A 27,846-nucleotide genomic window follows, 5' to 3' on the forward strand; every position below is an offset into this window, starting at 1 on the left:
GACAAAACTGGAATCTGTTGACCTATAAAATATTTTAGAAAGCGTATCTGACTGTATTGGTTTTCCCTAAGGTTGTTTGCGAGAATAATTGGCAGAATAAGGAGAAGAAGTGAAAATGTTAGTTAATGCAATTTTGGATTTTTGCAATATTCACTACGCATGTTCCTGTAGCAACTAATTGATTCATTGTTCCAGAAGCTCTTGAAATGCATTACAGGTATTCAGTTCAAAATACCATGAAAAGGGGAAAAATGAGTACAGATGACTGGTAATATTTGGGTTTTGTTTGGTCTTTTTTTTTTTAAGAATTGAGACCTACTAATCTATTTACAAAATGTCCTGCAAAGTATCCTGTTATTGGTCTTTCACTAGACAAAACCAAATGTTCCAGTTAAGCTGATGATGCTCTTTCAGTTGAAATCAAACTGAGTATCTTGTGGTATGTAGGCAAAATGATGTAATAACTATGTTCTCTTCTTAATGCAACATTCAAAATTTGCAAGACTGCTATTCTGTAATCCATATTTGGGAATATTCATTCCTAACTGAAATGCAGACACTACCTCAGTGTAACCAAACAGCTGTTCAGTTACACAAAGAAATACCATATTCAAGCTCAGAAGGTTCTGTTAATTGAAGAAAGTTGAAACTGCTCGTGAAGAGTCACTAAAATCTAAATAATAACTATCGTAGTCTTAAATGTTCAGATGCCCTTTAACTTGCATTTAACAGACAACCTTGCTTAATGTTATGGTGTAAGAAGGAGGCTTAATAAAAACTAACAAAAATATGTAGTTCTTTGAAACGTGTTTCATCATTTTTTCCATTGAAGTTTTGAAAGACAAGACACATTTCTTATGTATTTGCAAAGACATTTTATTTTTGGACTTAGGAACTCTTTGGCATCTTATATCTAGATGTTTGAAATAATTTGTTTATGGGAAGTATAATTAAATGCACTGAAGGGGTTGTTCTGATTTCAGTTTACCTATTTATGCAGTTGCTTAACTAGCAATCTCTCACAATTTGATATTATAAACCGAGTAGTCAGAAAGTATATAAATGAAGACAGATGATGATACTCTGGACCACATGCAAAAATTGAAAAATTGCAAGATAATATTTAAAAATAAAAATCTCTACTAGTTTATAACAAAGAAACTTAAAAAAAATCTGGTTTTAATCCCCCCTAGGTATTGATGTACTACTATTGATATAGTAGTGCAGCAAATAATTAGCTGTTTACGGAATGGTAGTTTAAAAGATACCTTCAGGCACAGACTATTAAAAACGTCTACTGTCAAACTGAAGGGAAAAGTAACTCTTTTTTTACTTTGGCAACATTTTTACTTTCCTTTGCTGACTATTAAAATAGCCTCACAGAGTCTTTTCCCCATGTCTTATAAATAACATTTTTTTTAATACCTTAGCAAAAGCGGTCCTATCATCACAATCCCTGGTGAAGAGCACTCTGTCTTGTCCTTGCATGTGCGTCTCAAATTCGTTAGTCTACAGGAACATAGTAGAAACTTTCAGCAGCTGTAACAGAACTTGGTCATCATGTACATTTGACTTCTTCCATTACATTTCCATTATTTTCCGCTACTTTCCTCTAATGTATTTCTATAAGAAAATCCTAAATCTTGATAGTTTGTAACAGCTTATGAACTAAACTATGGGTGCTTACCATAAATTAAGAGAAGGCATTCGTTGCCTCTGCTTCCAACAGCAATTACGAAAGACAGGATTCAAAACTAATGGTTGTTACATCTGGGTTTGTATTAAGGGGATTTTGAAACACTGAAGGCAGTGTTTGATTTTTAATTTATTCAATGGGATCAAACACTTGCTGGACACCAGAAACCTGTTTCAGTTCCATAACAATGGGAAAGAAAACAAACTGTGGTCTTTAAGCTATTACACTGGACTAGCTAAACAAAATACAGGGATTTGGCAAGTCCTCTACTCCTTTAGCCAGAGTCAGAGATACTCTTAGGGTGGGAATAGAGAGTCTGGTTTCAAACAAGAATTCTAAACTGATTGGGACAGTTTCTATACTATATTAATTACTGTCATATTATTAACATCTGTTAAAGATTTTACTAGAGATTTTGGTCTCCTGGTTCATATAACGAGCAACATAGTTTATTCAAGTTTTAAAGCTTCTCCAATTGTCAAATGTTGCTAATACAAAAGAATTCAACGCTGCCAAAACTGACAATTGACTTGGACTTTGATAGAGATTGTAAGGGATCATGCAGAATGCAGAACAGCTTTCATTGTAAAGGGAAGCTTATTATGATAATGGGATTCAATTCTTACCTTTAACGTTAATGGTTAGGCAAGGAGAGGGCAAAGTAAGCGTACAATCCATTTACACTGAGCAGACTGGAGAGGGAGTTGTTCTGTGCTACTGGAGTGACATGCTTCTTGGTCTGGGCCTATATGTTGTACAGCTTCTAGACTATAGGCTTTTGGCTCCAGAGGCTAGGCATGAGAATAGACATTTGTCTATACTCTAATTACTCTGTGCCTAATTGATTAATAGATGAGTTTTTCTTTGTAGCAGCCAAAGAAACATTTTCTGGTTAGTTTAGCCCTTCTAAAAGGTTTTCTGTTCACACTGTATGTTATTTATATATACACACACACACATATATATATAATAAAAGGCAGATAAACTTCCTTCTCTCTTGCTTTCAAGTAACAGTCTGTGTTACACGCCACTTCAGTGTGGCTACATTGGAGCATTCACCATAGTCAGGACTGATTAAAATTTATGGGGTTTATTCTCCTTTTGTCAAGCATTTTCTACATACAGAACATTCACGTGGTATAAGTTACAGAAGAAAAATGCATGAGACAGACTACTGCAAGTAAGTGAGTAACAGTTTACATGGTTCTTTGTTCACAACAGAGAAAAGTTGTTAAAAAGGAAAACAGATTCAGTCGCTAGAAATGTAAGCAGACTCTTATCTTAGTTAAATCTACCTACCAGAAGGTTTGCTCAAGCTAAAGAGAGATCTACTGTACCACACAGGGCAGGATGCTAAATGCACACAAGATTACAATGCTAGAAAATTCCAGATTTCTAAGCAATTTTACACAATCTGAATTGCAGTAAAATTTTGTTTAAAAAAAGATATTTTTTTTCTGATTGCTTTCAGTAAATGGAGGTCAGTTTAAGAGCTTATAAGCATTCTTTAGCAAAAACATAATAAAAATAAAAATACTCCCAAACTTCTAAGTCATTGCTCTAAGTCTGGATAGTTGTTTACTGCTGGCTTTCTGATCCTACTGACTTGTTAGTCTACTTCTGGCAATCTTATTTTTCCCATTTACATGTTTAAGCATTGTTAATATTAGAATTCTAAGTAAACAAACTATAAAAAATACAAAGTTTTTGTTGTTTGTTCATTTTTTGCACAATCCAATTGGATGCATGGAATAGAAAACCCGTTGAGCTAACCAAATGGTTTAACAAATATGGATCAATGGTACATAAGCAAAAATGTTATCTACTGGTTGTAGACTTCAGTTCTTTGCATTTTCAGTTTCTTAAAATGCATTCTGCTTGTTTTTAAATAACAATTTCCTTGATGACATAAGTGAAGCTTTGTGATGCCAGGTTTTTAGAACATGGTTTACTCTGAAAGGTAAGTGCAGTGTTTCTCTTTAGTAGAACTGAAATTCCTCGCTGATGAAACCCTGTGACAGCTGAAAAACCTAACATCTATTTTTTTCTAAAAAACGGTTAAGCTACTGCAAGCAACTCCTTCAGCTAAGACTCACCATAAAAATAAAGTCCTCAAATCGCAGTGAGCAGAAAACCCTGCAAATATAATTTCTCCTTTTTTCCTCTCCATGTATGTTCCACAACTTGAGGCTAGAAATTTTATACTAAAAGTTTCTTTCCAATTACAAGCAATCCTGTAGCCACAGTGGGAATAAATTATGCAATTTCAATGCTTTACCTTTCATGTGAGACTTTCGCTTCAAGGCACAAAAAGATTAAACAGTGGACTGGACAGAACAGGACATAACATTTCAGTTTAAGGAGTCAAAAATGGTACAAACAGCTCTTATTTTGTGTCTGAAGCAAACCAAACCAAAATTTGAATCATATTTAAGTCTTCCATTTACAAATGCAAAGTATCATTTTAAATTCCCTGAAGCTTTTTGGTTTTTTTTCCTACTACTTTTAAAATAATGTATATTTCTCATCAATTTCAATATCTAGTAATTTCAGTCAAACAACACAATCTCAGCTGATAATTAATAAGGAGTACCATTATGAAATAGCCATTGTTTTAGTAACTTTTATGTAGAAGTTGATTCAAATTGTGTTCAAGTCAAAGAAATAACATGTATAGAAGGGTCTAACAATTGAAAATGAAAATTGTGTAAATATGAAGAATGGTGTAATTTAAGTGCAATGTACTGTAAAACTATTAATTCAGTAAATATCTAACACAGACCCTTATGCTTCTCCAACCCAAATTACTGTGTTGCCTCTCTCAACTTCAGTGATTTCACAATTTAACTTATTGAGGCGTCCATCCAGGATAAACAGAGATTCCTTGGAAGGGGTCATGAGATACTGACCAAAAAGGCCACTGTCTTTTATAAGACGGTTCTTACTGTTCCAAAGCCATTCGCCTGCCTTGACAGGCTCCTTCAGACTCTTCACCATCTTAACCTTGCCAGAGGAGAGCTCCACAAAGAGAACATCAGTTTGTGTGCTGGAGCTACAGTAGACATTGTATTGATGAGCTTCAGTGAATGATGGCTGAAAAGCTACATCAGATATGTGCAAATTAGTGTGAATGTCAAATGCATCCCGTATTTCTCCTCTCATTGTTATGGACTGGATCCTCATGAGACCTTTTGCATCATCAATGCTGACAAGGTAGTGTCCATCTGGAGAGACATGTGGCATGCCTGTTACATCGCCATTGTATCCAATCACAGAATCAGTTACACTATCCACTATAAGCTGCGGTAGGACAGCCCCAGTGGTATCAGGCTTACAGCAGATAAAAAAAAATCCTCCAAGATGTGTATAAGCCAGTGACCGAGGAATGCAATTATAATCCTTTAAACTAATTGTCTTGATGTACGACATAGTTTCTAGATCAATTTTCTGGAGCACAGGCTCATCCTTATGAAGAATAAATCCAAACCTGGAAGGCAAAGCACAAAATCAAAGAAAGTCAGAGCTATCGTGTGCATTATGTACAAAGGGGGAAAGCCATTATAAGCAAAGTAGATGAGCTAATATGTGCAGCAGTATATTACGATATATCTCAGCTTCAGATGTTTCAGATATTAAGCAGTTTTAATTTTTAGTGTTTTTGAAATTGTAATTTAGAGTGCATCAAATACAATGTCTAAAAACCATTTATCTGATTAATGGGAAAAGTGGTTTTTTTCCTACTGACATATGGGAAAAGGTAAAGATTACTCTGAGCATATCTATTCAGATATAACTTTTACAAAAGCCAGGAAAGAGAAGAAGATTAAATAACAATAGACAGTACATCCCACATATTTTAATTCACTTCATATATTTCTTCAACTTTCTTGGGAACGTCAACTTAACCCAGAGCTCATTGTTATTCGGATAATTATCTGAATCTTTCTCATTTTAATTCAGTAGAAATGAATGTCGTAAGAGGATTTAGGTTTATGCCTCCCAACTATCCAAGCACCATATTTCTTACAATTTAAATGACCCTTCATGCTTTTCCATACATCAAGGAATTTTCACTGAACATGAATAATATGGTTAAACTTTAAAACCCTACAGCTGAATGTTTATAACATTTTAGATGTGAACTATAAGACTATTCTCTAATGTTAACGTATAAATTCTGACTGCACAATCATTTGACTGTATTTAGGCAAAAACCACTGCTCAAAATTTTATGGAGTCATGTGAAAGTATAATAGTTTTGCTTACAATCTGAGTAGCTTTCACAGCACTTTTCCCAAACAGCTGTTTCCTTTGGTACGTTTCTTAACATAACATCTTCCTCTGAATCTTTGATCCTACGAATGAACCTGCATGCTGATATGTAATCTAAAAATACTTTTCACGTCCCATTGATATAAAGGACTATGACAGACAGAATGTTCCAACAATTGAGTTGACAATAGCACAAAATTTTCTCACTACACTTTGCAACCACAATGTATTTACTAATCAGTGAACTACCAAAGTAACAGGCAAAAAAAGTTTTCAGGACAGTGTTCAGTAAGTTCCTCTGATATAAGACAGGGTGAATTACATTTGCACTTCCTACTTACAGAAGATGTAAGAACATTTTTAATTTTAGCCTCACCTTCCAAAATCCTTGCATCATATCAATCCTTCAGTATCATAGGAACACAGAACTATAGAATGATTTCGATTGGAAGGGACCTCCGGATTTCATTTGGTCCAACTCCCACCCAAAGATGGGACAGCATGAATCAGACTGCCTGTGATTACGAGTTGAACTGATTATTAGACCATTTTTGTCTTTTATTATTCAGCCACTCATAAATGTGTAATCTGAATTAAATTTTCTCAGTTAAAAAAAGGGGTGAGTGAGCCTTTACAAGAGTTATGTCATGATAACTTGGCAACTACTGCTACTTTTTTATCCACAAGGTCTGTTGTTTTGTAATAGAGGAAGACTAGAATCATCAGGCAGAATTTGTTTTTTAGCTGTTTTGGCCATCTAATATTATCCTTTTCTTAATCTTTTTGGGAAGGCATAAAGTCATTGATTCCTGATTCTGTTATTATGTAGTAAGCATTTTTTGGTGCGAGAAACAAACTTGTACTGTATTATGTACAGAATCATCCTGTAATAGAAGAGGTTAAATAGCAAGCAACATTCTGACGTTTCAGATGTTTATGGCATACCTCAGTGTTAAACACCCAACATTACACACATGAACAGTGGTTAGAAAAGAACAATAGAATTAGCTTATTGATTGTCTTTTACATAACAGCCTCCAAGGTAAACCAACAATCAGTGAACTGTCCAAGAGCATTCACAACATTCTAGACAATGACTTACATATATCTGTTATTTAATCTTCACTCCTGCAAAACAATAACCAAATAACCTAGTGCATCTCAAAGGGACTTTTGTTCCGGATGAGAACGGACTGAGGGCTAGGCATTGTCATCGCTGTTTTCATTACTTTCACGTGCAAAACAAAACTGAAATATCTAGATTGCCAAATCAAGCACTAAAAAATCAGAAAACGTAAAAGCAACAAAAGCAAACACAGAAAGTTACGTTACAGTTAATATTATACACAATGTAAACTCAGCCAAACTTCTTCAAGTATAATCAATCTTCAGCCCTATTTCTAATACAGTTAGGTTCATGTAATTACATGCAGACCACTCTCTTCATCCCTGCCCTACTCTGGTGTTACTGCTTTGGAATCCATTGGCCACATTTGATGAGCAGAGGTTGTAATGTGGGGGAGGAGTTCATGTGATGTGGATCTGTGGCTGGGTGGAGGATAACCATGCTCCCGGCAGAGGGAAGCTGGGGTGAACTCAGCAGGAATTCATCCTATGGCTTAGATTTAACACATACAGGTAACAGGTTGGAAAACATAGGGAAGGAACGTGGAGAAAAGTGGACATACTGCTGTGCAAGAAGATTGTTGGTACATGCAAGAGAGATTAAGGTATTTTTGGAGAGAGAAACTGGATATATGGGACAATCTGTCATTACTGTGGAATGGTGTAACATGGGACAAAAATTACAGTGGCTAATTCAAGCATGGAGAAATTTTTTTAAAAGTGAGTTAACCTATATAATTCTAGGAAGACAAATTCAATAACACAACTTGGTGAATATTAGGAATATACTAAAATTACTTGATTTCTGAGGTAAATAGATAAAAATTATTACTTTCAAAGAAAAAAGGATTTTTCACTTAGGTCTGCTCCTATTCAATATGATTTTTAAAATTTCTATTCTTAGAAGAAAGGTACTTAAGCTACTTCTAAGTTTATGAGTATCTGTGTTAAAAGATAATCCTACTATCAATTACTGATGTCATTTGCATAAATTGAAAAATAAATATGATGCTCATGAACCCTTCTCAATTATCATTATTTTTATGAGTTAAAGGTAAGTGAAGGCAAGGGAAAAAACCTAATTTTAGGTCAATGTAATGGCAGGCACTGAATACATTAAATACTTTATTTTCATCTATTATGATATTATTCCATCTATGTTAATGTAAGTACACAGTGCAGCCATTTTTTGCTTTAATTCCTTTTGATCACAATTTCAATAGCGAACACAACGAAAACATTTTTGGATTTTTTTGTAAGCTCACTTTGGGTTTGAAAACATTATTTTTGTCTTCCAGTATAATACAAAGTAATGGGGAAAAATAAGAAATCACAAAGCTGTTTTTAATTTATGTATGTACTTGAAACACAGACTTATATCCAAATGATATTTTTAGATATACAAAAACACACAAAGGCAATTATATGATGTTGAAAATCCCATCAGACAACATCTATATGATTAAATATATAAATACCTTTGAAAGTTTGGCCTACTGTCTTCAGAAACTGTATTAAAGAGTTAAAAATGGTTTTCTGTAATAAATCAGTCCTTTATCATTCATACACAGTTGATACATTTTATTGTGCATATGTGTGTTCAACATTTTATTGTATATGTGAATCCATCGTATTTCATGGTACCTTTATTTAGCTCAGGAAAAAGATGTAAAATTTTGCTGTATGTTTTGAGCTGTGCTCTAGTTTCTATCCCACTTGAAAGAAAACACAAGTAATTATTTTTTAAAAAAAGTAACGACTTTTTAACCATTTTGTACCACAAAAAAAATTTTAGAATCTAAATAAATATATTTTAAACTGGACAAACCCTTAAATGATTTTTTTCATATATCATGTATCAACCTGACAGCAAAAAGAAATCTTTGTGCTGCTTGCAAATCTATTTACTTTAAAGATTATTCCAGCTGATTAAAATAACCCTTTCTTTCTGAAGTAAAATACCAACACAAAACAAGATGAGCGTCAATTATGTAAATCAGCAACTCTTCTGATTTAAATCAGTTTGATTCAATGAAATCTGCCTTATTTATGAGTAATTGATTAAGCAGTGTTAGTGATCAATTTATGCAATATTTTTCATTCAAATGCCATTGATTTCAAGAGGAACATATAAGTTACTACTCTTTGCTTCTCAAATAGTCTCAGCATAATATGCTTTCGAACCACAGCTGCACTCAGCTTACGTTAACTTTGGTTACAAAAAATGCTTGATTACCAAACCAGTGAATATATACTCTAAAATTAAATTAAAGATAAGGTCTTACATACTTTTCCTAAGTGTTGCATCAGTTGAAGGTGTGAAAAGACACTCAACAATTAGCTTTCCTCATGGAGGAAAAATGAGATATTTATATATCAATATTATATAAAAATTGTTTTTAAAGTAGAAATATTAGTAATTTAGTATAATTTTCCATTAATTTTATACTAAGTAATAACATGTTATAAATAAACATACATTACATTAAGTTAAATAAATATTATTTTATTAACAACATTAAATTCCTTAAATACTATAAATATTATTATTTAAAAATATATACAATATCTCAATAATACACAATCACTATATATATTAATATACATAATAAAAGACAAACCATAATACACATTGGTTTGTCCTCCAGCTTCTCATTACCTGGTGGTACCTTCTGCCAAACAAATCCCCTAAATTCTGCCAGGTAAGAGGTTTGCTTAAGCATTCCCCAGTGCATGCCATTAAGATGAATTTAGTTATTGCGGAACCATTTAAATGCTTTAAATAGTGTCTGTTGATTAACCTGGCTGGTACGAATGAAACAGATTAGGAGCCAGAGCAGAGGGGGCTCCGGATGTTCAGGGTTAGTCACATTCTTATTCTAGAGTGAATCAGCAAACACACTTTAAAACATACACCAGCTGAAAACATATCATGTCTCAAGTATTTCAACCACTACTTTCCAAAGCATTCTAGTTTCTTGTGCAGATTTATGTCTTTGTAAGATTTAGTTACCAGCCCAAAAACCACAAGTAAAAAGCTTACAGTATCTTGGGTAGATTGTTCTTGCCATTTTAATAGTGGCATCAGCTTCAGTAATTGCGTTTATTTGAAAACTAAAGACACCGGCTTCAAGATCGCAACAACCTTATCCTGATGCTATATTTGTTGCACCTGGAAGAACTATCGTCCCTTGCTCTGAAGCTAATCATATATATTCAGCTATACCTGAATACCCATTTAAAATGTAACTTACTTTTAAAGTGTGTGAGGGGCAGTTTTGTTTTTTTTTTTCGTGATTGTTCTTTTTCACGTTCTTAAATCTTCTCACGTTTGTAGACTTAAAATTTACAACTATCCATGCTATTCATTGTCTTCTGCTTATTTCTAAATTTGAAAACACAGTTTTGTGCCCTCCCTTCCTTCCTTCAAGTAGCAATTTCTCTAGGCCTGGAAAAAATATAATTCTACTTTCTTGTACACTTAACGTACTGAAGACTTTTTGCTTTATAATATTTTCTAGTTCAGACTTTAAAAACCCACTACTTTGGACACCAATGTAAAGCTAGCCTAGAAGGTAATATTTCTGGAGGAGGGTACACTAAAAGATCAGCTATGTGAGCAAAATAATACACTGAAGTTAAGTAGCAGATTTACCTACTGATTTCAGAGCATTTTACAAATATTACAGCAAGTGAAGAAAGAAGTTTAATGACTTGCCTAAGTCTATATAATGATCTGTTGGCAAAGTCTGGGTGAAAATACAGGTTATCTAAGGCCCAACATGATTTCTAACTGATCATGCTACAGGCACCATTGCAACTGAGTTCCTAAAAAGACAGTTGGGAGCAAGTACACACAACTAAGATATATCATTTTGAATAAGAACATAGGAAACCACTTTGTCAAAATAATATTTGTGAATATTAAAATTAGACAGAACTTTGGACCTGGGTGGGAGAGAAGATCCAAAGTGGGAAGCTGGTAAACCCTCACAAAGGACCTAACCTTCCCCAGAACAAGAAGTATGGTTGCCAAAAGTGATCTATTAGAACTAATAGGATTTTATCAGTACTATTGTTCAAACAATACTTTCTCAGGCTGTCATACTGCAACTTTTCAGTGCCTCAATTAAAATTCAGTAAAGCTGGACAGAGATGTAAATACCCAAACAGCCCAATAATACAGATGAAAAAGAAGTAAGGAAAAAATAGTTTCAAAGCTGCCAGTCTTCTTGGATGTAAAAGGATTTGGCAAGCTGTGTGCTTGATATATTTGTTTGCCTGCCTGTCTCAGTGAGTGCTGTGCGGCTGGGGTTTTGAGAAGTGGATCAAATCAAGGGAGAGGTCTGTTCACATGCCTGTGAGGTTTGTGTGACTGATTCTTGGTCTATGAGAATTGCTAGGCAGAATTGGAAGGACGGAAAAAGTAACGGAAGTTCTGGAGGGAAGATACAGAAGAGAAAAGGGGGAGTGAAGAAAACTGATAACGAAAGATGACGATTCCATGTCTGGTATAGTAAAAAAAAACCCCAAAACCCCAAAGAATGAGAAAGTATACATTTGTTACCTAAAGGTGAGGAATTATTTTCCAAGCCACTAGTAATTGAGGAATATGATAAACAGGGGTTTTTTTATAACAACGTATATCTGCCAGGTTAGGTAATTTGTTCCTGATAATTTTGAAAGACTTGACTAACTCTTAATGTCTTAATAAACCTCAGAATAACTGGTAAATTTGGAAAATCTGAAGATGATTGTCAACATATTCATAAGATAAAGCCAGGTATCCCAGCTAAACTGAGTAGCTTGATGCATATCCTGTAGCTGTACGCTTCTACGGGAGAACTTATCTTGGGCCGCATATCTCCGGGACACAGGGCTCTAACCACCCTGGGGACAGTGATGCACAGACATCAATATGATGGATACAAAATGTCCGTTTATTTAGCTGCGTCACACGCTTATATAGCTCTTGCGCTTCCTGTTCCTGCCACTCCTATGGGGAGGAGTCTATCTTTCCGTCACATCCCATGATCTTCCGGTTGCCGATCCCTGTCTATTCCCCTACAATATCCCAAGGAAATAATAAAATAGATTATATGAGAACCAACTACAGAAAAACATGAAGATAATGCAGTCAACATGGGGTCATGGAAAGATGAACTTCGTCAGAAAAACCTTTTTCTTTTTTTCTTTTAGAAAACCTCACTGAAGGTAACTGAATATCAGGAGATCATATCTTTCTTGGAATAAAAACTGATACCTGAAGGAAAAATAATTTCTCTGCAATAAAAAGTAGTTGTCAAATCAGAATCATCATTTTGCGGTTTTGCTTCTGCTTGGTACCAAATCTGATACTTCACAAAATTTTCACAGGGGATTTGGATGTAAATACGTGTCCATGACACTAAGATCATAAATAATGACAGGAAAGTCATGTGTTCAAACATAGCCAAGGTTAAAGTCGAGCAACTTTACGTGTGAATGAGGAATGCAGGACATGGATATAGAACAATATCCTGAAAAGTAATGACTACGAAGGATGACAGACATGCAGGTCTATCCGAGATCCGAGCCTAATGAATCAACAACAACAAAAAAAGACCCAAAACTCCTTGTACAGTCCTTGGAGGAATATACAGAGAGGTAAGAATAATGCGACAGTCTCATATATGTATTCTGCATTGGGGAGACCAAATTAAGACTGCTTCATATTATTTTATTTCTGCCCTTCTAAAAAGTAATATTAAAAAACTAGGGGCAAGGAAAAATCTGAAAATTATTTGAAGGATGGAGACAATAATTTTAAGCAAGAGTCTGAGACAGTCCAATATATTTAGCTCACGAAAAGTATAACAGAGACCTATTTACAACTTATCTATATATATATACACACCTAATCAGAGAGAACATTCTGTTGAGTAATGTTGTCTTCAATTTCACAGAGGAGTTATAATAATGATTGCAGACTGAAACCAGACAAATTTAAAAATAGGTAATTTTTTCTAACAATGGGGACAATAAACCGTTGCCACAAGCTGCCACAGAGAACAAATTTTCTTTGGTAAGAATCTCCAGGAAAAGATTATGCTTTTTTTGGAAGATTCGGCCAAACCCAAGTAGATGTAGTTTTAGAAACATCAGATTCATTATCTGAATCTCTGGATGACTATTTGAAATGTTTAAAATCTATGGTATATACAGAGGGTCAGACAAGATGTTCTCATGGTCTCTTCTAGCCTGCGAATATATGAAACACCTATTTTTTTGTTTTGTTCATACAGTGAAAATTACTTAAGTGCAGTAGATTTTAATCTTATACTACTCAGTCATCTGATGCTGAGATTTTAAGAAGCAATCAAGTGTTTCAAATTTCATGACATTAGTTGTGATTTGGCACAATACCTTAACTCACACACACATGCACACAGAAGAAAAGTAATATGCAGAGGAATGTCATTCTTCAGGCCTGAGGTTTAGATGCCATTTTTACATCCACTGTATGAAAAAAATGTTATTTTTTAAAAAAATTAATCTTACGCTGTTTCTGGTCTTAAGTAATTGTGAATTTTACATGTCAGTTACTAATAACTCCTACAATTACTGATCTTTCATACACACACATCTTCAAAATAAACATCCCCCTTGACAACACCTAGGTCTCCAGATTCAGGAAGTTTCTGAATTGCATGTTTAAGGTTACAACTATACAACTATAACAGCTATAATTGCACTTGGGAAGAAAGATGTTCTAAGGACAGTCATTCCTTTGAGGTTTATAGATCTGAATGTAGAATATTATGGTGGATAGGTTGGAGGAACAGTGATAGATCACAGAGTCCTCCTTCAGAACCGTTACCTGCTTGCACATAGGAATGATCAGTGGCAAATAAATTTTAGCCCACTGTCCAATAACCTAATTGCTGCCTGCTAACACCGGGTGAATCTGTCTGTACTTCCCTTCTGTCCAGTATTAAGAATCTTCTCAGCATGCCAGTGTCAGATTGTTAACGCTGCTTTCATTGCCAAGTTGCCCTTTGTCTTTCTGATGAGGAGGCAAGAGCAAATGTGAATACAAAAATACTTACCAAATTTATCAGAAAATAGTACTGCAAGTCATTAAGGTTAAAAGTAGCTTTGGATGTCACAGGTTAGTACATTCAGGGACCCAAAAAAGCCTTGTGTAATAAAAAAGGGTGATTTACCAGAGCTGTAACAAAATGTTGTCCTCCAGTGGTGCCTATAGGCCCAGTGTGATGGGGGATTTCACAAAACTTATATCAGTAAGATGGTTCTGATGGTCATCTCAGTAAACCAAAACAGCAAGTGCATGGGAAGAGCTTTCACTATCCTAATTTTTTTCCCATTCAAAGTAAAGCAAAGCTATCAAATCTGAGTAAAGAAGCCTGCACTACTATTCTATGTTTCATTCTGTTCTGTGGATAGCTGAACTCAACCCCCAAAGCTACCACAGTCTCATAACTTTTCAAAAGCACTGTCTTCTAATAGGATTAAAAAAAAATCCAGCCTTTCATAATCATGTGATGAAATTGTGTCTGTCACCTATGTACTGCTAGCCTGGTTTTTTTAATTAGCCTGTTGGAAAGCAACAAGTGATACTTGAGAGTACTTTGACTTTTCCCAAATGATTTATAGCTAGATGGTGGTGTATTTAATGCAAAGTTTCCTCTCATATAGATTGATATGCAGAAGCCTCCCACTGTTCAATAATTCTTGATTAATATTTATGAGAATCTCAACCCTCATGTCTCTTCCATGCAGTGAAATCATGCACAATATCAGACAGCATATAAAGGCGTTTGTCAGAGTGCATATTGGGATCCTGTGCAACTCAAGCCTGCAAGACGTGAGAACGAATCTTCACATTTCCATTTATTTTACAGTTAATGCAAGTGGGAATCTGTAGCCTGTGGGCATCTCACTCCAATTGGAGTTTATGGTAGAACTCTGAAACCTGAGATTGTTTCTTTCTTCACTCACTCCATATGAATGAATAATAAATATTTTAATCCCAGATTGTCAATATTTTCTACCATACATTTGACCAATAATTAAGAGAAATAGGAATAATAATACTTAGCAACTCTGTAGCACTTTCTGTATGAGTAGTATACTGAGTTTGGCTGCGATGGAGTTAAGCTTTTTCATACCAGCCTGTATGGTGTTGTGTTTTAGATTTGTGAACAAAAGTGTTGATAACCTGCCGATGTTTTAGTTATTGCTGATCCGCCTTTGCACAGCATCAAGGCCTTTTCTGTTTCTCACTCTGCCCTCCCTGTGAGTGGGCTGGGGGTGGGCAGGAAGTTGGGAGATGACTCAGCTGGGACAGCTGATCTGAACTGACCAAAGGTATGTTCCATACCATATAACATGCTCAACAAAAAAACTCCTTCCAAAGTAGCCATTGTTCCTGCTAGGCCGGGCCTTAGCTGCCAGCTGGGGTCAACCCACCACAGGGAGTCATTAGCTTTCCATAAAAGCTAATGAGCTTCACAGTACCCAGACAAAGAGAAACTGAGATAGCTAAAAATGTCATGTCCAAACTAATCTAAAAGAGGCAGGAAGAATATCCCAAAAGCTGTTAATTATAAAATGCATTTAGAAGAAAATTAAGTGAAGCTTATACAGAAGAGTACCTTATTTTCCTAATTCTAATGGAAAAACCTACCCACATGTTTCAGAGTAGAATAATTATGACTAAGTTAACAACATGTTATAATTATTACTTCTACTATTGTCTCACAACATACATTCAAGGTGAGATTTTTTTTTTTAGTATTTTAGATGTATTTAAAATATGGGATCTGGGTCCTAGTTTTATGGAACTGTAAGCCTGTATGTAAGACAAAAACAGTGAACAGTAAAACCATGAATTGCATCATTCTTTTTTCCCCAAATAGTTATCATAATTATCACTATACTATTTCCCTAACTACTGCAAAACTGTTAACCTGGAAACTCTCATTGCCAAGCTGACAAACAAAGGAATCTACATAGCAAATCAGCTTAATGCTCTACCAAAACTACTCCCCTCTTTCATCAGAGTACCAAATGCCTCAGAGTATGGGAAATCCTTCAACAAATGGGTTTGGAATAACTTGCTCACAGGAACTTGCCCATCATTGAGAAGTAACTTATGCCATGAAGCATGAACTTAAACTCATATTTTAAGAGGTATTAATTTTGGAAATCTTACTGGGTATTATCGTTATACATCTGCATTACCAGTTGTTACAAGTCTTACTCTCCTCTCTTTTATCACATCCAATTTTAACATTTTTTATGAAACTTCAACCACCTTAAGTTCCATTGTTTGTGACAGGTGTAAGTGGTAAAAACAAATTTCCTTTTAATATAAATCCTTACACGGTATACAACAGATGACTTACACTTACAAAAAAAATGTGCAAGTGCAGAGTATGTCACCACACAGGATTTATATAGCTAGCCCCCTTTCACTGTCCAAAATACTTATTCAATCACTGTCCTTTAATGTGGTGAGCTACTTTCAAACCAGATCCAATCCCCCTGTGGAAAAATAGTTCATTATATTTTTGCAAAAGTAATGTTGGTTTTATGTAACATTCCCATCAAGTTCTGTATCAGGACTGTTCAGCCTAAGGAGCTTTGACTATTGCATAGCACATTGGGAATATTTTGCTTTTGAGGAATTAACAAGAACTCCTTTTTCCTCTTAAATATCTTGGTGTTCTTATATATGTTACATCGTTCTTCTTTCTATCTATGACAAAAATGCTTTGAATGTGACTAAAAAAATTTAAAATGTGTACAGCTTCCTGCTCAGTTTTCCATGGGTTTGTTCAATAACAAGAAACTAGATTTCAATAAATTACAAAATGTATTGTAGAAATATCATTAGTAGAATGTGTAATGTATTGATAGTGGTAAATGAACCTGAAAAACAGAAACTTGACTGAAATCTTCAGTGACTCACGCAGTTCTATAGAAGGTTTCCTGGTTACAAGATGTCACACTTAGGTGCATAACTTCCCATCTTCATCCCAGTAGTACCTAAGTAAAATTTTTCCTATTTTCTATTATTAAGGAAAGGCTTAATGAGACACTTATTTCCAATGCCAGAAGGTCAGTAATTATTGCCTGAACTTCAGCAGTGACACATTCTAATATCCCTTTCCATATCTGGAAAGAGTTGACATTGTTTTCAAACAAAAATGCCTAGCCATTAGACAAGGAGGTGTATATTGTCCAGCTGATATAGCCACAGGGCAAACACTTGTCCTGTGAGTTGTTGTATTTCATAGTTATTGTAATGCTGATGAAAAGTGACAAGGATTATGCTACCATTTTGTTATGACTGTGTATAGGTCTATAGCAAAATATCCTCAAGCACCTAGGAATTCCCTTTTTCTGTCTTCTAAATCTTACAGGGCAGAGGGAGGGATAAGAGGGTGGAAAAAAGCACATCGACGCAGTGCTGAGACTACATGAAACAGGATTATCACATACCTGCCGTTTACTTACTCCCAGTCTGCAGAGTTTTAATGGAGGGGTGTATCATTTTATATAAAAAGCACGTGTTACATAACGTAAATATACATCTTTAGTGAGCTCACCAGTCAAGTGCAGGACAACCAGATGATCAACCCCAGACAGCATGGCTTCATGAAAGGCAGGTCCTACCTGACCAACCTGATCTTCTATGACCGGGTGACCCGCCTTGTGGATGAGGGAAAGGCTGTAGATGTTGTCTACTTGCACTTTAGCAAAGCTTTTGATACTGTCTCCCACAGCATCCTCCTAGAGAAGCTGGTGGCTCATGGCTTGGACAGGTGTACTCTTTGCTGGGTAAAAAATGGCCTGGATGGCTGAGCCTGGAGAGTTGTGGTGAACGGAGCTACATCTACGTGGCAGATGGTCATGAGCAGGGTTCCCCAGAGCTCGGTGTTGTGACCAGTTATATTTAATATCTTTATCAATAATCTGGATGAGGGGACTGAGTGTGCCCTCAGTAAGTTTACAGATGACACCAAGTTGGGCAGGCGTATTGATCTGCTGTAGGGTAAGAATGCTCTACAGAGGGATCTGAACATGCTGGATCGATGGGCCAAGGTCAATTGTATGAGGTTCAACAAGGGTAAGCGCTGGGTCCTGCACTTGGGTCACAACAACCCCATGCAACGCTACAGGCTTGGGGAGAAGTGGCTGGAAAGCTGCCTGGTGGAAAAGGACCTGGGGGCACTGGTTGACAGCCGGCTGAACATGAGCCAGCAGTGTGCTCAGGTGGCCAAGAAGGCCAAAAGCATCCTGGCTTGTATCAGGAATAGTGTGGCCAGTAGGAGTGGGGAAGCGAAGTGATTGTGCCCCTGTACTCAGCACTGTTGAGGCTGCGCTTTGAATACTGTGTTCAGTTTGGGTCCCCTCACTACAAGAGAGATATCATGTTGCTGGAGCATGTTCAAAGAAGGGCAATGAAGCTGGTGAAGGGTCTGGAGAGCAGGTCTTATGAGGAGCACCTGATGGAACTGGGGTTGTTTGTCCTGGAGAAGAGGAGGCTGAGAGGAGACCTTATTGCTCTCTACAACTACCTGAAAGGAGGTTGTAGTGAGGTGGGCGTTGGTCTATTCTCCCAAGTTACTAGTGATAGAAAGAGAGGAAACAGCTTCAAACTGCATGAGGGAAGATTTCGATTGGATATTAGGGAAAATTTCTTCACTGAAAGAGTGGTCAGGCATTGGAACAGGCTGCCCAGAGCAGTGGTGGAGTCACCATTTAAAAGACATGTAGGTGTGGCACTTCAGGACATGGTTTAGGAGGCATGGTGGAATTGGGTTGACGGTTAGACTTGATGAGCCTAGAGGCCTTTTCCAACCTTAATGATGCTATGATTTTATATATGTGCTGTGTATATATAGCAAGTATATTATGTCAATCTGCAGTTGAAAAATAGGGAGAATAACACGCAGTAGGGCATCCCTCTTTTGACTCTTTTTTCTTCTAATACCAGAAGGGGATGATTAAAAATAATTTTTGCTTCACATATTCTGGGCTTCTGCCCTGATGCTCCTCACTACTCCTTTCTGCACAACCCTGTATCTTCCAACTTTGCCTATGAGGAGCCTATTGATGATTTTTCAGGTCAAATGGTAGGATCCTTGTAAGTGATGACCTTTCCTTGTCCTCTCAAGGGATAAGCGTGTTCTCTCCCCTTAGGATTAAACATTAACATTTTCATGACACACCTGATGAGCTGGATAGTTGAATGCTTGTGTTTCAGTATCATATAGCATTTAGAATAACTGTGCTAGATCTCAATGCACAGAGCTGAATTTTAGGTGGTTCTGATAAGAATTTCAGGTAATACACCATAAAATTTGAAAAATGTGTACTTTAGACTAAACACATGCAAAACGAGTACACTGCCACAACGGCCAGTGCAATTTTAAGTACTGTGTTTTTTATAATCTGGTCTTTTCATCAGCTTATTAAAAATTCATACATAAACCAGGAAATAAAACAATTACAAAACCAATACATGGCCTAACCCTGTCTTTTCTAGAGTACATAAAATTATCAATCTGTTTATATTTATGTCCCTACTGCTTTGAAATAAATAAGAAAAACCCTATCCCTGCAGTCCGAATCAAGCATGGCTGCTTCCCTCCTCTATGATCATATCAGTAGGCCATAAGGAGGTTGAAAAATTGACGTTATGAATGTTCAGCCTCACCATATCTCCTCACTTCAAAAATCGACCTCTACAGGTAGCATTCCTTTCCTGCAGACGCCTACATTTCTATGCATAACTATTCATACCTGCATATGAGTTAAACATCCAAGTTGCTATTTTTGCCAGCAGAGATCTAGTCCATAGAGTCAACAGAGTCTAGAGAATCTGTCACGTTGACCAGTGCTGGAGCCCTGTGGGGGCTGAGCAAGATTGCCTTCTAGACTCGACTATAGCAGAAGATAGACAGCTAACACCCATGGATACACTGTATTTTCACACCTAAATCTAGGTGCCTACAATGTGAACCTTGCACTCACCATAAGCATCCTATCAGAAGGAAAGCATAATATCCAAAAGCAACCTTACAAAAATTTGCACAGATTTGGCAAATCAGTTTAAATGACTAACACCATATTGGGATGTAAGAATTGCGATTATGTTTGAAATGAGATTGTTGGTTTCCTCAAGCCATTAAAATAAGTTCGGGTATCACATAGCTGTAAAGGCTAATAAAACCTGCCCTTTGTAGTCAGAAATTAAAATGACTGCTTAGAGGAGCACTAGCATTGCTACAAGTGCCAGGATAGAGAGAATGATGTTGTATAAGTCTCCATGCGAAATAGAGATAAAACCAGAGAGGATGTCCTCCCAGAATTTTCAGGGATCTCCGAAGATGATTTTTCATAGCTCACAAAAGATAGTTTTAACAGAAAATCATTCATTCACTTTGCTTTCCACAAAAAGTGTATTTTTCCAACATAATGATCAGCTTCAATATTTTCTCAAGGCTAGAGAGTAATCAAAAAGACAAAAACTCTTCAGAGTCTGCCTTTCATTTTTATCTTCTTAGGTTTTTTTCAAAGCTCTAAGAATTGTATGCAAATCTTATCCATGAATTTTCCAGAAGCAACTTTGTTTATCACTGTATCTTAGTAAACTACATTTTTATGTCACTATTAAAGTATTTGACATAGACTGTTAGAACTAACACCAGTCTACTGCAAAATACCAGGATGGAATCACAGCATATGACTTTTAACAGCTCTCATTCAGACATCGTATTTGCAAATTATAACAAATATTTTTCAAGAAATACTAAATATCATGCTATATCTACTGATTTTAAACAATGAATTTCAAAAGTATTTCTCTTTGTGCAGACAGGAACTATGATGGCTGCGCAAGGGAATGGTACACCACCTATGATACACAATTTTTCACACTCTAGAGCATGGACCCTGGGTGGATAACCCAGGAAGAAATTCAAGCCTACTGGGGCACTATTACTTGAATTAACTATACCACAGTTAGGCCCAACTTCTCTTACCTGTATTTATTGCCTTTATAATACTGTGAGATTTATATAAGGTTATTGTGCAAAACATACTAAAGCAAGGTCACAACACAAAAAAATTCATGAGGAAGAAATGAAACTCAAGGCAAGACTTAGGGCAGCCCTGTATGAGCAAATATTATTTTCATTTGCTTCATTTGAAAACCTTCAGTTCATCCTGTAATAATACTGCATCTCCAGCAGTTATTCAGACTGAAGGATAATACTGAGACCTGTAACTATACAAATTAGTGAAGATGCAATCTTATTTTGATGGGAAGTTTTAGTCAAGTAAAGTATGAATTAATAACGGACCAGATATTCCATACAAAGTTCCAAAGTCATGTGAATTCTGACACTGCATCTTCAAAACTGTTTTTGCAAGGTATCATTTTTTCTACCCTTCAGATAGAGAAAATTAGTTTGGATCTCCTATGCACAAAGAATAACCAAGCAAGATGACTGTGTGGAGCTGCCAATAAGCAGTAAATTAACAAGCTGGCTTCCTGTATGTTATTTTCTCCCTGTAGACAAGCCAAATATATCTCTTACTAGTGCAACTGCATTCATTATGAAAGAGGAAATATCTAAGCACTGGTTAAAAAGACAAAAAAAGAAAAGCTTAAGAAAATTTTTCCTAGAAATGAGGATAACTTTCATTATACTTTTTCTTTTAATGAATATATTCAGAAAAAACCTCATTTGTTGTTGAGTTCAGAGAGATCGACAGAAAAGAAGAAGATGGTGAGATGATAATGTATAAACTGATGCCCTCTTTCCTTTTTGTTTCTGGCCTTACACCCACAGATTACCCTCATGAATTCAACAGACTTTTTTAAAGAGTTACCTGAGATCAAACACATAATTAAAATTTTGTTCTCAAAACAGAAAGCAAGTAAAAGAGAAGTAAAATCAAAATTATCTGTACAAGAAGCAAACAGCAGTATTGTTGTACAGAAAAGAATGTTTATAACCTGTATAACTTAATTCAGGAAAATAATAATAAATATTATCGACTTCATCCTGAGTGAATAACTTCTGCGTTTAAAGCCACTCAACATTCTATACAGTAGGGACCACTTTTTCAAAATTTATGCCAAAAAAAACCCCAACCAACCCAGGAAGATAAATCTCTATTACTACAAATTTTGATCAAATCTGCCGATCAAAAGTTTTCTGGAAAACAAAGTAAATGCCATTAACTGCTTATGAACAGCCTGTTAGAGGATCAGGGTAGCCCCCGATGCTGTAAAAAGCTTATAATCTGGCAACATGGGAAAATATTACCATTTAAACAAAAAAGTGTTTTATACACCAAACATTTTTTTCTGATGAAATGAAGTTACCTACAGTAGGTCTGGAGAAGAAAATATTAACAATTAAGGAAAGGAAAAAGAAAAATTGGACTAAGAACTGTTTTCTTATAGCTCAGTTGCCTTCACTGGTCCTTTGAGATTTCATCACCACACAACAAGAAAAAAAGATGCACTTTTCCCTCTAAGTTTTTTCTAAGAACTTAACATACAACACTGCAGCCATTATTTCCTTTGTTAAGATTACTCTTCACCTTATATCCATACACAGATGAATCTAAGGAAGACTGTTTACACTGATTTCTTTTACTTTAGAGGCCCTGCATTCATACCATTTAAGTCATCAATTAATTTTCTTAAGTAATTTTAAAATACACCATTTCTTTTTTATTGTCATTTTCTATTATAGTTACTGTAGTATATTGCACAAATAAAATATTTACCTCTAGATAAAACTCACAATTTTCATTTTGGAAGCGTTTCTGGTTTCAAAAACCGTCAGCATTGCAAGGCCATACCAGTCTTCCCCTCAGGACTAACAAAATTATGGTTGCCTAGAATAGTTCATTTCTGGCAGTTTGCTGAGGAAAGGCCTTTCTTTAATTTCTGCAGTTCAGAAATGGTTGTTTGATGATAACAAAAGGCTATGTGGATTTTGCCCAGTAGCTATTGCTTATCAGCACAAATGGTGCCTTTCTTTTTGGGACTACAACAGTTTTTGACATTCGAAGTTTGTTTTCCTAATTCTGTTCCTGATGACATTAAGAACGTCTGTTTCATATTTTTGTTTTGCATCAGAAAAGGCTTTTTTTCTCCTTCCTTGGCATTTGTATATATCAGCATTAAGCACAAAGCATTTTCTTATCTGAGAACATATTTACATCTTGGAGAACATCTGATAACTATTTTTTAAAGTGTTTATGTGTATGAACACATATATCCACACACATCTGTAAAAGATCTTTGTCCCTTTCACCAATTTTATTTATTTACTTGTTGCAATTACTGTAAATGAAATATTTAAAAACACTTCCTAACAAAGATAGAAATAACTTTTGCAGCAGTAATCTGTGACTGTGTTAACGTACCTGGGAAATATTAACATAGTAGTTCTACGAAATAGGAATGGGAGGAAAAATTGCTTAAAAAAAAGAAAATTAAAAACACAGAACAGAAGGTTGTAGGGTGACTCTTATGGAAAATGAGTAATTTTAGTGTAGAACAAGATCATCACTATCAGTTCTGTTACATGAACGGAAAGGTCAGTTCTGATGAACAGAATAGCAGGTCTTATTTTCTAAAAGTATTGACTATTTTGTTAAACTCTTGCTTGGGAAGAAGTTTTGGGTTTTGAAAACTGGTTTCTGAATTTTTACTGACTTGCACATTAAACATCTCATCCGTACCTTTCCATTTGTAAGAAAAAATTGTGTACACAATAACAAGAATTCTCTGAAATTTATAACTTATATGGGAGGAAAGAGGAAAATTAATATATAGATATAACTTGTTGTCAACTAAAAGCAATACTATTTTTAGTCTTAATTGTGCATGCAGATTTAGGAATACCTTTTTAGGATGAATAATGGATGCCAGCAGAGATCTGATCCATAAGAAGTCATGTACGCTTCACAAGTTTACTTGATGATATTGTTACAAATACGGGTCTTCATAAACTAAATCAGAAAGGAACTTAAGATTGAATTGTAAGACCTATGAAAGCAACATTTTGAGACCTATGGGAGTGGATTCTCTTAGTAGTTATAAAACTCCCGATTAGATCCTAAAATGTGTTGAAATAGAAGAGGGATGGGGGGGAAGCGGGTAGCAAGAAATCCCATAAAAGGCCTGGTGTGCTTCACAGAGATGATAATAAACTGCTGAACATCACCTGAGAGATCTGAATGAAAGGAAAGTGAACTTTATAGTAAGTATTCCAAGATTTCTGGCTGATATTCACAGATTTATTCTGGAAGCACTGAAGATCTTTACTCTTTTTTGCTATTGTTTTATAGATACCTCATCAAGTGATCATGTTTTCTTTATGCCCATTCTCAGTGAGGGAATTCAGTGTAAAGAGGATTAAGCTGGATGGCTGAAACCCCATAGCCAATGATGGCCAGACATACTAAACTGATTCTTTCTTTTTTTCTTTCTCAGCACATACTGATCATTTGGAAGAATAACGATATCAAGAACTTCAAGACAGCCATGCAACACAGAAGAAGCATAACTTCTACATGAGCTTGAAGGAACCCTGACAAGTGCTATGTTCTTATACTAAAAGGTTCTCATCACATTAGGCTTTGTGCTCAGAGCTTGAATTTCAATAGAAGAATTTCCATTCTTAGGCAATAACTGACAGAGACAGGAATGAGTGTTATAAAATAAATAATTTTGAGCATTAGTAAGCTCAAAAACCACTAGTACAAAAATGAATCTTCCTAACAGAAGCATATTTTCTGAGTTCAACCTGTATCATATTTAATAAGATAACCTCTAGACCCTAAAAAATGAGCACCACAAAGTGAATGCTGCTGAGCCAAAGTGAATGAAATTGTAAGTACCCTCAACAAAATCCTCATTCTGACTGTAATAGCTTTCACTTGGGCAGAAAAATCACACGTGTTACAATCTTTCAAAGACTTATTCTTGGGAGACATTCTAAACAAGATGGCTTTTGTAACTCAGCTGGAAAAATCATGTGTTTAAAAAAGAAAGCTAAACTTTCTTAACTAATGTCTCATATTGATAATTAAAAAAGTAAAAATGAAATCCTTTAAAAATTATAATTTTTGTGATTTCTATTTTTCTCAGCTTAAGATTTTACATGGTAGAGCATTTAAGTCATATTTCACTAGAGATCCAGAGGAAGGAAATGGACTGTCAACCCAAATTCATGTTGAAGAACATCTTCAAATGACCCATGTGCAAAGAATAAGAGGGAAAATTTCCACATAGCTAGCCAGACACCAGCGTGGCTTCTTCAGTCATTATTTTAGATCTTGCTGGAAGAGTTGACTTGTTTTAACATGTCACATATAGCTCAGGACTTCTGACTCACATTTAGTGTACATTTGCACATGGCAGGGATAAACCCTGAATTTTCAGGGTACTAGTGATGCAGGGGTCTATGAATTGTCTGAGGGCTCTCTTGTAGAACACTTGCAACATGTGTATATGCGATACACTTTGTAACTATTGCAAATTGTTGTCCAATGATTACAGTGTTCACAAGAAAATAATCCAAGAAATTTTAGGACAAAGGAAAGCATCTTATTTTCTAGATTTTTAGAATCCAGGAATATATGAAACTATTTGTATCATAAAGGAACTTATTCTCAGGAAAAGTGTAGTTGTATTGTTGGCAGCAAATGTGTTTTTCTTTCTTGTACCTTGTAGGGAAGGAGAGCTAGAAATTTAGTAAAAAAAAAAAAAATTTCACTTCATTTTTAAAGCAATAAAAGTCAAAGAAAGGGCTACCTACACAGACACAGTGAACAAAAGACATTCCTAAAGACGGTCCTAAATTTCAGTACAAGGTAGGATGGGATTAAGAAGACCTGGCACTCCAGAAACTGTGGTAACGTCAAGGTTGGCAGATGTCATATGGAATGCACAGGCAAATTTACATATGCCAAAAGAAATAGTCAGAACTAGTAGAAAATGAATAATTAGGTAGAGATAAGGACTACAAAGGTGATAAATTACATATTTCAAAACAGTCTCAAAAAATCTTTTTCTCCATTTGAAAAATGAAGTTCACATACTGTTACAGCTGCAGAGATGTGAATATTCAAAAGAACAAATTCTGAACTTTACCAGTACTTTTCTCTCCCGTCTTTTACTAGTGACCCAAATCGAGAAAACATTAGACTGAACTAAAAAAAGATATTTTTTTGTACATAAATATGATAAAACATGATTTTTGGCACTTAAACACACCAGAGATTACATTTATATTGAGAATGTATGATTATCATGGGAAAAAAATCAGGCACAACATGGCAAGTTGCTGTGTTCTAATTTGGCGGTGGTGGCTCTGTTAAGATGAAGGGTTGGATATTTTATCCACAAGAAAGTGCTGCATGCTGACGGCTGGGAACCCATGGAAGGAATACAGACAAAACAGTCTATCCATGTAGATTTGGAAGTTTCCTTGAAGTCTTTGACTTATATGATTACACAAGCATCTCAGCTTTACTAAAAATTAAAAGACAGGTTTGCAACATAACATCAGATAGGAAAGCTTAAAAGTAATGAATAAAAACTTATTCTAAATGCTTATGCATAGAAATGTGCAAATGAAAATTTCTGAACAAATTTTCACTATTCCAAAGTCACAGATCCAAAACACAGCACCATTCTGGCTGCTATCAAGAAAATTAACTCCATCCAAACCATATCCAGCAAAATTTTTAAAATAATTGTGCTCCAGTAGTTTATTAGCAAATATACAGAAAAAATGGTTAATTACGTAATTTTAAGAATGCCTCAAAGCTAATAAATTAATCTTTAAAATTTGGTTTATTTGAAAAACCAATGAGCAATTAAGGCAGCACTAAGATAAGATAACTTCTAATCACTTGGCACAAGAAATTATGTGCCATAACTGCAGGGATTAATTTCTTCTTATAGTTTATTACATTTTTATACATTCCATTGTGTCCTTTTTTCATGTACTGATACATCCTGAATTTTTAAAAGCAGATAGATACTAGGAGACAGGTACAACAGTTATTTATTTGTCATAATGGTTGGTTTGGCCACTTCAGATGGACAGATCATATTAACCCAAAAGTTAATTCCTGCATTGACTTCTGCACATGCAAAAGAGAAAAAAACTTACAGCGTGAAAAACATTTACAATTTATCAAAACTCCCATTTGCTTTAGTAGAGCGAACTAGACCTACTTAAGCCAGGTTCTAGCCATTTCCTGAGCTAATATAATTTTATAGCACTACAAACCTGCAATCTCATGTTTTAGACAACATCTGAAGGGAATTTTAATTTCTTAATAACCACACTGAAGTGGAAAGGTTTTCTGATATAATCTTTTTTTATGGTGACAGCTGGCATTTTTAATTTGAAAGCTTTGTGAAGTTTCACTCAAGCTACATAAGAGGAATAGATTTAGAGCATGAGTTGAATAAATCGGTCAAGCAGCATTTGTATTGTATTGTCAGCCGACATGGGAAAAGGCATGCATGATAACCAGTTCCAGAAACAAGATAATTTTCAAGGCTGATTTCTTATATCTGTGCGTGTGCATATGTACATATATATTACAATGTTAGAAACAATCGCAGATTTCAGTACATTATTAAAAATATTTTTATTTTAGCTATGTTTAAATGTGCATCTAATTACTAATTA

General features: G+C 35.3%; 1 protein-coding gene across 2 annotated transcripts in view; it reads right to left on the reverse strand.

The window, feature by feature from the left end:
- Window positions 1-2,767: 2,767 nt before the first annotated feature.
- FSTL5 (follistatin like 5) overlaps window positions 2,768-27,846 on the reverse strand; it is a 334,169-nt gene continuing 309,090 nt past the window's right edge. For both annotated transcript variants that reach the window (XM_075091052.1, XM_075091051.1), the window contains one exon: window positions 2,768-5,183. In XM_075091052.1, the coding sequence (XP_074947153.1) occupies window positions 4,481-5,183 (703 nt within the window). In that variant the 3' untranslated portion in view covers window positions 2,768-4,480. The remainder of the gene's footprint in view (window positions 5,184-27,846) is intronic.

This window comes from Phalacrocorax aristotelis, chromosome 4 (assembly GCF_949628215.1).
Source record: "Phalacrocorax aristotelis chromosome 4, bGulAri2.1, whole genome shotgun sequence".
Lineage (NCBI taxonomy): Eukaryota > Metazoa > Chordata > Aves > Suliformes > Phalacrocoracidae > Phalacrocorax > Phalacrocorax aristotelis.